This window comes from Prunus mume, linkage group LG1 (assembly GCF_029339155.1).
Source record: "Prunus mume cultivar Tortuosa linkage group LG1, ASM2933915v1, whole genome shotgun sequence".
NCBI classification, from domain to species: domain Eukaryota; kingdom Viridiplantae; phylum Streptophyta; class Magnoliopsida; order Rosales; family Rosaceae; genus Prunus; species Prunus mume.
This window is the reverse complement of record NC_142698.1, coordinates 26,848,933-26,861,570: the sequence shown is the minus strand read 5'-3', so window position 1 is coordinate 26,861,570 and position 12,638 is coordinate 26,848,933. Positions and strand designations below refer to the sequence as shown.

Here is a 12,638-nt window from a genome sequence, read left to right as displayed (position 1 = left end):
ACAAAACCTGTAGTTGACCTCCTAGTATTTAAGTCCCCCGCCCAATTAGCATCACTATAAGCTTGTAACTGCCAAGGTCCATGAGTAAAGTGAATCCATAATTCATGGTACCTTGAACGTATCTCAAAATTCTTTTGACCACGTTGAAATGTATCTCTATGGGAGCAGTCATATACTAATACACAGTATTGACAGCATAGGATAAGTCAGGTCTTGTGAATGTCAAGTACTGTAAAGCACCAACAATACTTCTATAAAATGTAGGATCATGCAATGGTTCTCCTTCAAACTTTAAGACTTGATTATGTGGCTTGCGAGGAGTGGGACAAGCCCTACAATTACTCAGACCAGCCTTGTGCAATAGATCTTTAGCATACTTGTGTTGATGTACAAAAATGTCACCTGTAGAATTGTAAGACATTTGAAGGCCAAGGAAATAGGTAAGTCAACTCATGTCCTTGATCTCAAACACAGCTCCTAAATCATCAATCATTGTTTGCACTAACTGTGCATTGGAACCTGTCAATATTATATCATCAACATACAATAATAAAATGAATGCTTGACAAATAAGCTGGGATCAGAGTGAGATGATTGGAACCCTAGCTAGTAAATATCCTGTAAATTTGGCATTCCATGCCCTTGGAGCTTGCTTAAGTCCATACAGAGACTTATTCAACTTATACAAAAACTCAGGATGCTTGGAGTCTTCAAAACCTTGAGGTTATCTCATAAAAACTTCTTCTTAAAGCTCCCCATGTAAGAACGCGTTCTTAACATTCAATTGCCTCAAAGACCACTTGTGCATAGCTATGAGACTGAGAATTAACCTCACTGTGGTATGCCTTACAACAGAACCATGAGTACTTGGTCTTTAGTCCCTTGTCCTCAACAGAAAAATATAGTTGGTTTACAAAATCAAGAGACATGAAAATGCTTCTGTTGCACGGTATAAGGCTCGACTGGTAGCTCAATGATACATATATTTTTTTTATAAAAACAGTATAGTCGATCGGCTATACTACGGTTTTTTATTATTAAAAAAAATATGAATTAATGTGAGAGGCTGTACGATTTATTTCTCATTCCGTATTTTACTAACTATAAATGAATGTGAGAGGCTAAGATTTTTTTTTTTTTTACTTCTTGTAACAAAAATGCAAGATAGTGATTTTGTAATCTCTTTGCCAACCAGAGCAACAATTTCAAACAAAGATTTATAGATATAGTATAAGAGAGGTGGTAGTATTCTTCATGTAAAGTGTTGTTTGAAAAGTGAAGCAATTATAAAAAACACTTCAACTCAACATGTAATTCTCTACGACAAATAATGTGTACAATAACATAATTTAGTATTACTCGATAGAACGAGGTCAATCAACATGTAATTCTCTACGACAAATAATGTGTACAATAACATAATTTAGTATTACTCGATAGAACGAGGTCAATCAAAGGCAAACATTCCCCCCCCCCCCCAACACACACACACACACACACACACACACAAACTATGTAATTGATTTACTGTGAAATTTCTCTCTCTTCGATATCTGCTTTGGATGTTGAAACTAGTAAATTAATATCTTCAAAAAAGCATTTCAAAAAATAGTACCACCGTGCGGCTATACTCGGATTTTAAAATTGATTTTTTTAAAAATAGTATAGCCGTAAGACTATACTCAGTTTTTTCTTATTTATTCACAAAATAGTACAGCCGCTCGGCTTTATTGGTTTGACACTTGGTGCCTATACTGAACTGGTGTTTAAAAAAATATATATAGTATCGCAAGCTATACCAGTTTTTAAAATTTATTTTCAAACATGGAATAGCATAAAGAACTTTTATTAATGTTTCTTAAAAATGGTTTAACCGCTTGGTTTTACTTGTTAGACACGTGGCGCCTATATGTAGGGGTGGGTCCTCTTTCGTATCCTAAATCCTAATAGTATAGTTTGGCGGCTATACTAGTTTTACCTAATTTTTTAAAATAAAAATTTTAAACAGGCAAATTTCGCTTCATAGACTGTGCAGACAAATGTTCGTGAGAGGTTTTTTTTTTTTTTGGATTCTAAATTTTGAAAATATAAAATTACTTTCTTAAGATAATCAAATTTCTCTAGAGTTATTACCCATATAAAGATTTTAGCACTATCGCGTTTAATAATGTATTATACACGTACACACGTATTTTTTAATAATACATCCATGTTGTGCAAACATCTTAAAGACTCAGTTAAGTTCATGTTTATAAAAAAAAAACGTACAATACTCGTATTCTATAAGTATATACGTATTTTTCTTGTTTAATGCAAGTATGTTTTAAAAAAATTTAAATAAGACACACAAAATTCACGTATTATATACATAATTCTCACAAATTATAGAATAAAATAATATATATTATAAATAATGTAAATAATGTAAATAATTTTTTATTAAAATATAATATAGTGGCCGAACTTTTAAGTTGTAATGTGCCAACATTTTGCCAAATAAAACACGTACATATTTTATTCGTATTTTTTCCCTTTCCATATTTTACTAACTATAAATGAATGTGAGAGTCTATGATTATTTCTTACTTGTTGTAACAAAAATGCAAAATATTAAAAATATAAAATAAAATAAAAGATGATAACTGCTCAAAAGAAGGATAACCCACGTTGTGATGTTGGCAGTTGACGCTTTCTACGAACTTCAAACTCAGGTGTTTCTCTTTTCTGCTTTCTGTTCAATTTTATTTAAATATTATATTTTCTTTCTGCAGATTATTGATAAAGCAAGCATTTACTTTTGAATTTGGGGTTTTTTTAATCGAATCTTTCTTCAACTTAATCATATTTGTTGTATTGTTTGTTGATCTGCTATCATGCTTGAGATTTTTTTCTTATGATTTTTTCATCTGTGCATACAATGGCATGTTCACTAATCCGTAGAATCTGTGCATACAATGACAGAAATGAGATTTTTGGTTTCAGCCGTAGAATCCATAATCAGACGCATCTACAACAATGGCATGTTCACTAATCCATTTTCGGAATCAGGCACACACAAGTGGTCTTCGACACATACAAATATACGTGTTTGCAAACACACATGAGTTTCACTTACTGTACTAGTGGAAATTTGAACAGAAAGCATAAACTAGCCGCAAATTAAAGCATTTCTTTTTCTTTTTGGTAGGAAATATAGTACACTATCTTCAAAAATCACTTTGTAAAAACTCTCCCTTCCCTTCCAATCCCAATCCTGGCATTGGGGCAAGTATCTTCCATCATGGCTAACTAGTTCCAACTTCTAACCAAGCAAAACATCTAAAGAGTTTGACTGGTATATATAAACCAGACAAGAAACAAAAGCGTTTTAACTTGGAAGATTAGTTTAGTTAACATAAAGATTGGTACGCAACATAAGTTCAATCAAGGAACAACAGTATATATACCATTATCAGCCGCTATCCCAATATAACACACTCCTCTCCAGAACATCAATGAATTGCCAAAGTCTAGGCTCATTATTTCATCCTCAAACTAGAAGCCATTAGTATATAATTATACATTATGTGGGAAGAGAGACAAACCAACCTTTGATTTTAAAAACCACTGAAATGACTTCATGGTCGTCAAAGGTGCAGCAGTTCCAAAATTCATTGTCCACAGATGCATATTTTTCACAGTGATCCTTTTATCAACGGCAACAAAGCAGGATCCACTTCATCTTTCGACAGTAAATTAACTATCAGCTCCGTTGTTGATGCATCTGCAGAAAAACCCTTCTCTACCATTGTTTGAATAAATACCATCACCCTTGATGTCTGTTTATTATGGATGAACCCTCGGATAATTTTGTTAAAGGTCCAACCATCAGGAGAACAGCCTTTCTCTTCCATTTGGATAAGCAAATTTTCTGCTTCACTTGTTAGGCCTGCAAAACAGAGTCCACTAATCATTATAGTGTATGTCCTCACATTAGGTTGAAGTCCTTTTGATGATAAACCACAAAACAGATCCCTTGCAGATTCAATTTTTCCAGCTATGCACAAACCTTCAATAAGAATATTGTAAATCACAATATTAATATCCAACTTCTTTGCTTCCATCTCTCCAAACAATTGCATTGCCCTAGAAAGTTGTTGGTTTTTACACATGCCATCCAGTAAAATAGAATAAGTTTGAACATTTGGAAGTTGGCCACAAGCTTGCATCTCAGAGAACAACTTTTGTGCATCCTGTATTCTACCCACTTTGCAAAAACCGTCCAGAAGAGTGCTATAAGTAATGGTATTTGGAACCAGTCCCTTATGAGACATATCCAGAAAAAGCATCATGGCCTCATCCATCATCTTATGCTTGCAATATCCATTTATCAATGTGTTGTAACTAACAACATTAACCATCGAGCCCTTGCTAAGCATTAGTTTAAAAACATTCCTAGCCTTGCTCATTTCTCCTCGCAAACAGAAACCATCCATAAGTGAAGTGTATGTAACGATATCAGGTTCAATATCTCTTTCAATCATCATTTCGACCACGCCTTCTGCTTCCACGACCATCCCCTCCTTACAAAGTGTGTCTACAAAGACACTAAACGTGTGAACATCGGGAAAGATATTTTTACTCACCATGTCATTCAACAACCTTGTAGCTTCTTTCCACTCTCCTAATTTGCAAACTCCATTCATCAAAGAGTTATAGGTAATGACATTTGGGGCAATACCCTTGCACATCATTTCTGAGAAGAGGTTTAATGCATCATCAACTAGTGTATCCTTACAAAGACTGTCGATGATTGTGTTATATACAACTAGGCCAGGCTTGCAAGCTCCTTCCTCCATCTTCCTAAGAAACTGAATAGCAGCACTGGTGTTACCTTTCATGCAAAAGCCCTTTACTAGTGTGCCATAAGTAACCACATTAGGCTGACAATTACCTCCCCTCATCATTTTGTGGAGAAGTGCAGCCGCTTCTGCCACTCTATTCTCGAGAAGAAAGCCATTGATCAGAGTGGTGAAGGTAAAGACATTTGGTTCTAGACCAAGTTTGAAGAATTTTCCCAATACAGATAAACTGAACCCCATTTGGCTCAAATGACAATAACAATTTATGAGAATGTTTAGAGTGCACGCACCAGGTCTAATTCCCGACGCACCCATTTGATTATACAACGAGATGACGGCCGAATAATGTTTCAATTTCGCAACTTGACCCAATATTTGGTTGAAACGAACAACTGAAGGCGGAGGACGCATTTGAAGCATTCTATCAAACACAATGAAAGCATCCTCAACTGTTGTGATTTTGGGTGGGTTTCTCACTGGCTGCTCTAGTTGGGTTCTTGTAGATTTGATTGGTTTAGAAGGTTGAGAGTGAAGGAAAGCAAAGTAATCGTTGGCGAAAACAACAAGAGTGGAGTTAGAGTGAAGACAAGGCATACCTCTCCATCTCCTGCTGGTGCAATAAGAAGAAGAAGAAGCAGCTATATTCCGCGTCATCATCTTCAGCATCTCAGTGAGTCAGTGAGTCTCAGCCAAGCTTCAACATTTGGGAAGCGAGACCAAATCTCGAAAGGGAGCGGCGGAGCTCTCAAGTGCGCGGATGATGATCCAGTCGACAAAAGCTTTGTTTCGATGAGTTTCGAATTAGATTTCCTTTCTAATTGCATTTAACAATGCTATGTCGGGAAAGGGTTGTGCTTTTCTTTTTTCTTCATTTTTACAAAGAATTTATTTCGGTGGGTTAATTGTTACCAGTGAATTAAATATTTCGGAATTATCGAGTTCTCATTATATATATATATATATATATTATATATATAAGCAAAATGTAGAAAATGATAAAACAATCGAAAAATCTGATAATACCCTTCGTTAAGAAAAAATTGCCACGAGAAGAAAACAAATGTGATGAGGAAAAAATAGAAAATTCAACAGTTAAACAAACTAAGGAAAATTCAAATATTAAAAATATAAAATAAAATAAAAGATGATAACTGCACAAAGTTCTAAAAATCGGAACTACCACAATATATCTTCAAACTTCAAACTAAGGAAGTGCTATAAATTGCCATATTATTTGGGTTTGCAAGACTCTACCCCGTTGTCCTTTACGCAAAGAATCCGACTGGAAAGAAGCTGTAAATCATGGACACGGAGTGAGACTTCGTTTTCAGGCCACTTTTTTGGTTTTACACTCCAAATAACAGGGTGCTTCCAGTTTTTGATTGTGTACTGACATTAATAGTACATCCTAGCCGCCTGGCTATACTCGTTTTTACCTAATTAATATCTATACTTATTCTACCCTTGGAATATTTTAATCGCTTATATCAATTGTTTCTTCACTAAATATCAACACATCCGCTATAGCCCAATAAATTGGATTGAGAATACAATCTGGGTTTGAATCCCGGCAACGGAATATGCTTTTATTTTTTTCCCTCTTCAGCCATTAAAAGTTCAGGTTGTTCACGTCCATACAAGATACGTTGATTTAGCTTCATTAAGTGTGAAAATACCTGCAGGATGACTCAAAATGCCTAGAGGAGGGTGAATAGGCCAATTTAAGATTCTAATCAAATAAATAAAAATAAACTTCGGTAGCAGGATTGATATGGCTTATCAATCCTGTAACGTGCTGGGCATAAAATAAAAGAACACGCAGAGAATTATTTTACGTGGTAAAACCCCACCTCTGGAGAAAATCCACGGGACTCCTCAGTCCAACACAAATCCACTATAGAACGATGATTACAAGAAGTACTCACACACTTATCCTAGACACATTCTAGATAATGTTTACCGACTTCTTCGTAACTCAACTTCAGTCACGGGATGATCTTCAACACTCCTTATGTTGAACGCAATACTGGCCACGATTGCTTCAAGCTCACCGGAGGAAAACCGCCACCACGGTCTTGGTGCCTTCAACCGTATGAGTCACCGACATGCATATGAATGCAATATGAATGATTAAAGTGTTTGATAAATCACCAAGTAAACATTGAACACTTGATGATTTATCTCAAATATACGCACAACAGCTTTCTTGGAATTTTAGATGCTCAAACCAACTATATGAAAACTCTGCAAAACTAAAGAGATGCACACAAAGATTTATACAAAACTTATTCTCCACAATCCACGTGAAGGCCCACAATCACAACACAATATCTTGCCATGCATTCAATCTGATAGTCTTAGAATCCTATATGATTTCGTCATATTCTCCATTGCACTACCATCAATTGTTTATCCAATTAAACAATATATATCAAGATGTAAACACGAAACCAAATAGGATATTAATTAAAACATCCTTTCCAAGTCCAAGATAATGAAAACATAATATTTTGATCTAAATCAAAATAGAGTCCAACTAGGAAAGTAATCTCAAGAGATAAAATATAATCCTATTAAAAATAGAATTAGCATAAAAATACTTGAGTGAAAATAATTCCAACTAGGAATCCTATAATGAATGCATGATTATGTCATGATTTACCTGTTGTCAAGTTTCTCATATGGTCAGGTCATGCCTCGGAAGTGTGGGGTTGAAAGAGTAGTGACAAAGCGTTCAATAACAATTCCTCACAAACTAATTTTCACCCTATACTAAAGTCTAGGAAATGCCAATACGAATTTCGTACTAACAATCTCCCCCTTTGGCATTTCCTAGACAAAACACCTATTACAACTCAAAAGAAATTACATGGGATTTAACAAATGAATTCTTATTCTAAGCTTGAAGCCCTGAATCCCTGCACATTATGAAACAACAAAACCAGTGAAGCATGTGGGAGAAGAAATGTAATTCAAAGCAGAATTACAACACAACTCCCCCTTAATTCCATAACACAATCTCTCCCCCTTAATTCCACAACACAATCTCTCCCCCTTTTTTTTTTCAGGAAATCCAAAGGGCAAAGAATGAACATAAGGGAGCATATATAAGAGGGAAAGAAAAAGAAAAAAATTAAAAAAAAATCAGATTGCATTCCCAACATATAAAGACATAGAGAATAACCAATAAAGCATGTAAGAGGCTTTATCTTGAAAACAAACAGAAAATTCTTTTTTTTTTTTTTTTTTGGATAAGCGACAAGAAAATAGAGAACTAAAAAGAATAATGAGAAGTTGTGAAGAACCAAAACATACAAAAACAAAAGCAATACACTCAAGACAGAAAGCTTAAAACAATCAAGACATAAAACATACTGTAGATGCAAACCCAAAGTTCTCTTGAAGATATAATTGTTTTCCATTCATAAATATGTCAAGTTTGTGGGTAAAGAATGAAAGAAGCAACAAACCCTTTGCTGTCTTGAACGCATGTGAAGCAAAGCATGTCAGGGACAAACACACGACAGCACACAAGACTCACAAACTCACAGAGAAACAGTAGAGGCATACCACAGTCATGGTGAAAGATAAAAAGGCATCAAATGAGTCTACCATCAAGGAGCAAATGTGTTAAATGAACTCTTTTTCAATTAAGCACAAAAAATATGTCCACACAAAACGAATCCCACCAAAGATTGCACAAACACTAACTGCATAGTAAGTATAAGAAGATCAATTTATATATATATTTTTTAATACGAATTTTGTGGCTCACTTTATCTAGCTTTCGACATGATCCATGTAACGGATGGTCAATCAGTGTGCTTACGTCAGATGATCGAGGCAACTGGGTGATGAAGCACCCCTGGGGAAATACTGATCCGAATCATGAAGGCTCCAAAGATAAGCAAGGATAGCAAACCATCACAACCTGTTGACTCGAACCTCGACGTTGGTTAGACAAGAGGCCCGGTTACTGAGCAATGAGTGGTTGACACCCTTTTTTTTTTATAAAAAAATTAAATTAAATTATTAAATTATTTAATTTATTTTTATAAACAGATCAAGAACTTACGCACAGTAGTGTTATGGCAATCCAAAGAGAGACAAGTGCATGATAAGAGATATTCAAAGGACTTCAAGGAAAAGAGTGTGGTGTGCAAAATAAAAATAAATAGATGGATAGCTCATTTAATGAAGTTTATAATGCACCAAGACAATGGAAACCTTTGTGTGAAGCTGAGAGTGTAAGTTCTTAACGTAGTGCAATGTCAGAGCCCAATCTAAGATTAACAAATACGTTCAGACAGTTACAGGATTGATACACCTTAACAATCCTTGCACGAGCTGGACAGATTTATAAACACAGAAATTAATTGAAATATCATAAAACATGAAAGAAGCTTTGGCATGCAATAGACTCCAAATTAATGTAGAGGAGGGTGAATAGGCCAATTTAAGATTCTAATCAAATAAATAAAAATAAACTTCGGTAGCAGGATTGATATGACTTATCAATCCTGTAACGTGCTGGGCATAAAATAAAAGAACACGCATAGAATTATTTTACGTGGTAAAACCCCACCTCTGGGGAAAATCCACGGGACTCCTCAGTCCAACACAAATCCACTATAGAACGATGATTACAATAAGTACTCACACACTTATCCTAGACACATTCTAGATAATGTTTACCGACTTCTTCGTAACTCAACTTCTGTCACGGGATGATCTTCAACACTCCTTATGTTGAACGCAATACTGGCCACGATTGCTTCAAGCTCACCGGAGGAAAACCGCCACCACGGTCTTGGTGCCTTCAACCGTATGAGTCACCGACATGCATATGAATGCAATATGAATGATTAAAGTGTTTGATAAATCACCAAGTAAACATTGAACACTTGATGATTTATCTCAAATATACGCACAACAGCTTTCTTGGAATTTTAGATGCTCAAACCAACTATATGAAAACTCTGCAAAACTAAAGAGATGCACACAAAGATTTATACAAAACTTATTCTCCACAATCCACGTGAAGGCCCACAATCACAACACAATATCTTGCCATGCATTCAATCTGATAGTCTTAGAATCCTATATGATTTCGTCATATTCTCCATTGCACTACCATCAATTGTTTATCCAATTAAACAATATATATCAAGATGTAAACACGAAACCAAATAGGATATTAATTAAAACATCCTTTCCAAGTCCAAGATAATGAAAACATAATATTTTGATCTAAATCAAAATAGAGTCCAACTAGAAAAGTAATCTCAAGAGATAAAATATAATCCTATTAAAAATAGAATTAGCATAAAAATACTTGAGTGAAAATAATTCCAACTAGGAATCCTATAATGATATTAATGAATGCATGATTATGTCATGATTTACCTGTTGTCAAGTTTCTCATATGGTCAGGTCATGTCTCGGAAGTGTGGGGTTGAAAGAGTAGTGACAAAGCGTTCAATAACAATTCCTCACAAACTAATTTTCACCCTATACTAAAGTCTAGGAAATGCCAATACGAATTTCGTACTAACAAGGTGGAAGTTAATAAATTTGACAAATATTAGAACATAAAGATTATGATAAATTGTTGCTAAAAATTACAATATCATGTCGATTACACATTACAAATTCAAATCAATCGTACAAATATAACATAGTAGTTTATTCTAGGTGGTTTGTATTTACCAAAAACACATAGTGCAGAAGCTCCTGATGAATTTCATTATACAACATACATTTAGTAGCCACCCCTTCCCCCAAGCCCCAAACTCAATCATTAATTGAGGAAGAGAAGTCATCATCATCATCATCAAGAGATGAAGCAAAAGACATTTCTGAACATAAATAATTCACATTCCTAAGAATAGGAAAAATTCAAATTTAGGATAGATTGTTGTTATGGATACACAATGATGAAATTACAATATTGTGTACAATTACAAATCACAACCTCAAAAGAATTGTATTTGCATGAATATTATGGCAGCAGGCTATGTCTCTTGTTTGTTTTTGGTTTTGTTGGAGAAAAAAATAATGACCATCTTGACACGTATTTGCTAAAATTCGGGTAATACTGGTAAGACAGAAACTCCAGCAACTTTTAATCGTTTATATTTGTTATTTCTCCAATCAATTTCAACAAAATCCGCTGTAGCACAATACCTTGGATTGAGATTATCAAACTGGGTTTGAATCCCGGCAGCGGAATAATTCTTTTTTTATTTTCCGCGGTTTTTCCTCCTTTGGCCATTATTACTCATTGCGTGCCTCAAATTAGCAACATGTATACGGAGTGCAAATACATGTACCCAAAAACACATAGTGCAAAAGCATGCAAATCCTCTTATTACCCAAAAACTATATATGTAAAATGAATGGTTGTGATTAAAATATTCGGCAAGTTTAGAAGAACATAGATTATGAGATAAATTGTTACTTAATTCCTCTTTCCCAATATCACTTTTGTCAGGAAATTACATTTTTTAAAAACAAAACAAATCAAAATTGGTGTGGATCTAAGAAATGAATTAGTTTTTTTTTTTATAAAAAAAACCTTTTATGTTGAGAGAGATTATAACATACTAAACTCACACATATTACATGAACACTAAGACTCGAACCCAAAAACTTTTTAGACTCACAACTGCAGTACAAATAAAAGCAAACATCATATAACCTTCTAAAGAATTGGTATCTCATGAATCATGATTATTCAATATTATTGGAGCAGGCTATATTTATTTCCTTTTATTTACACGTGTTGAGACATAAACTCCATAAATTTTTAATGATTTATATTAATTGTTTATTCAATCAATATCATCAAATCTGCTGTAGCCCAATACATTGGATTGAGTTTATTCAAACCGGGTTCAAATCCTGGCAGCGGATATTTCTTTTTATTTTCCGCTGTTCCACTTCCACCAAAACACAGTGCAAAGGCATCCTCATAAATGATATAGCCGTGATACCCTTTTTTTATTCCGGTTTTATTAATATTTTTAAAAACAGTATTACCGCACAGCTATACTTGTTTTTGGTTTTAAATTTTGAAAATATAAAATTAGTTTCTTTAGTGAATATTTAAATATGTCATTATTAATGAATGCCAAATCCAAACCCGAGCCCATTAGCCCACTCTGCAATGTTAACCACAATTACGAAATTATCATAGTGTTTTGTTTATAAACACTTTTATAAGAGTGGATTTGCGATGTGGGATTTTCACAAATGGCACCTCAAAAGTTAGGCCTACAGAGAAATCTATATTTTTATTTTTGGTGCAATATGAAAATATATTTAAAGCCCTTCAAGGTCTCCCTAATGCATCTGTAAATGCCCTTCATGGTCTTGCATCTATTGACCCTGATATTATTTGGCTTCTTAGAGCTGATGTTTACTATTCTCTCAAGAAAAAAGACATACCTTCACCCCCCACATCAGACATACCTGAAATCTTACAAATTCTGCCCCCATCCTCAGGAGTACCTTTATGTGCAAACTGTTTTCAAGAACTGCACGCAATCTAGTTTCTGTTAACCAAATACATGCTTGATCATTAGATGACAGACACCTCCATACAAGAAGAAAGCCAATATAATAAGCCAACTAATTTTAGAGCCAGGCATGCCAATTTTGTCTGTGGTGGTTCCTGAGAAAACAACAGACTCTGCAGCTCCAGCAAGGCATAGCCTTATTTCCCTCTTCTCAGCTCTGGCTCCGTAAGAGCTTCTCATTATGAGTCCACATAAGAGATCATACGCTTTGCCATTG

General features: G+C 34.6%; 1 protein-coding gene across 2 annotated transcripts; it reads right to left on the bottom strand.

Annotated features, from left to right (window-relative positions):
• Positions 1-3,365: 3,365 nt before the first annotated feature.
• Positions 3,366-5,688, bottom strand: LOC103324751 (uncharacterized). Of its 2 annotated transcripts, XM_089044252.1 has the most exons (2): positions 4,049-5,688; positions 3,366-3,928 (listed from the first exon to the last, which is right to left on the bottom strand). In XM_089044252.1, exons 1-2 carry the CDS (start codon positions 5,505-5,507, stop codon positions 3,675-3,677), a joined length of 1,713 nt encoding a protein of 570 aa, XP_088900378.1. In that variant the 5' UTR covers positions 5,508-5,688; the 3' UTR covers positions 3,366-3,674. The 2 variants fall into 2 exon arrangements, with proteins under 2 accessions (XP_088900378.1, XP_008225085.3); XM_008226863.3 differs by having other exon boundaries at positions 3,366-5,685.
• Positions 5,689-12,638: the final 6,950 nt, after the last annotated feature.

Excerpts from the sequence above, each read along its gene's own strand:
- LOC103324751 (XM_008226863.3), bottom strand. The coding sequence starts at position 5,507 with ATGCTGAAGATGATGACGCGGAATATAGCTGCTTCTTCTTCTTCTTAT.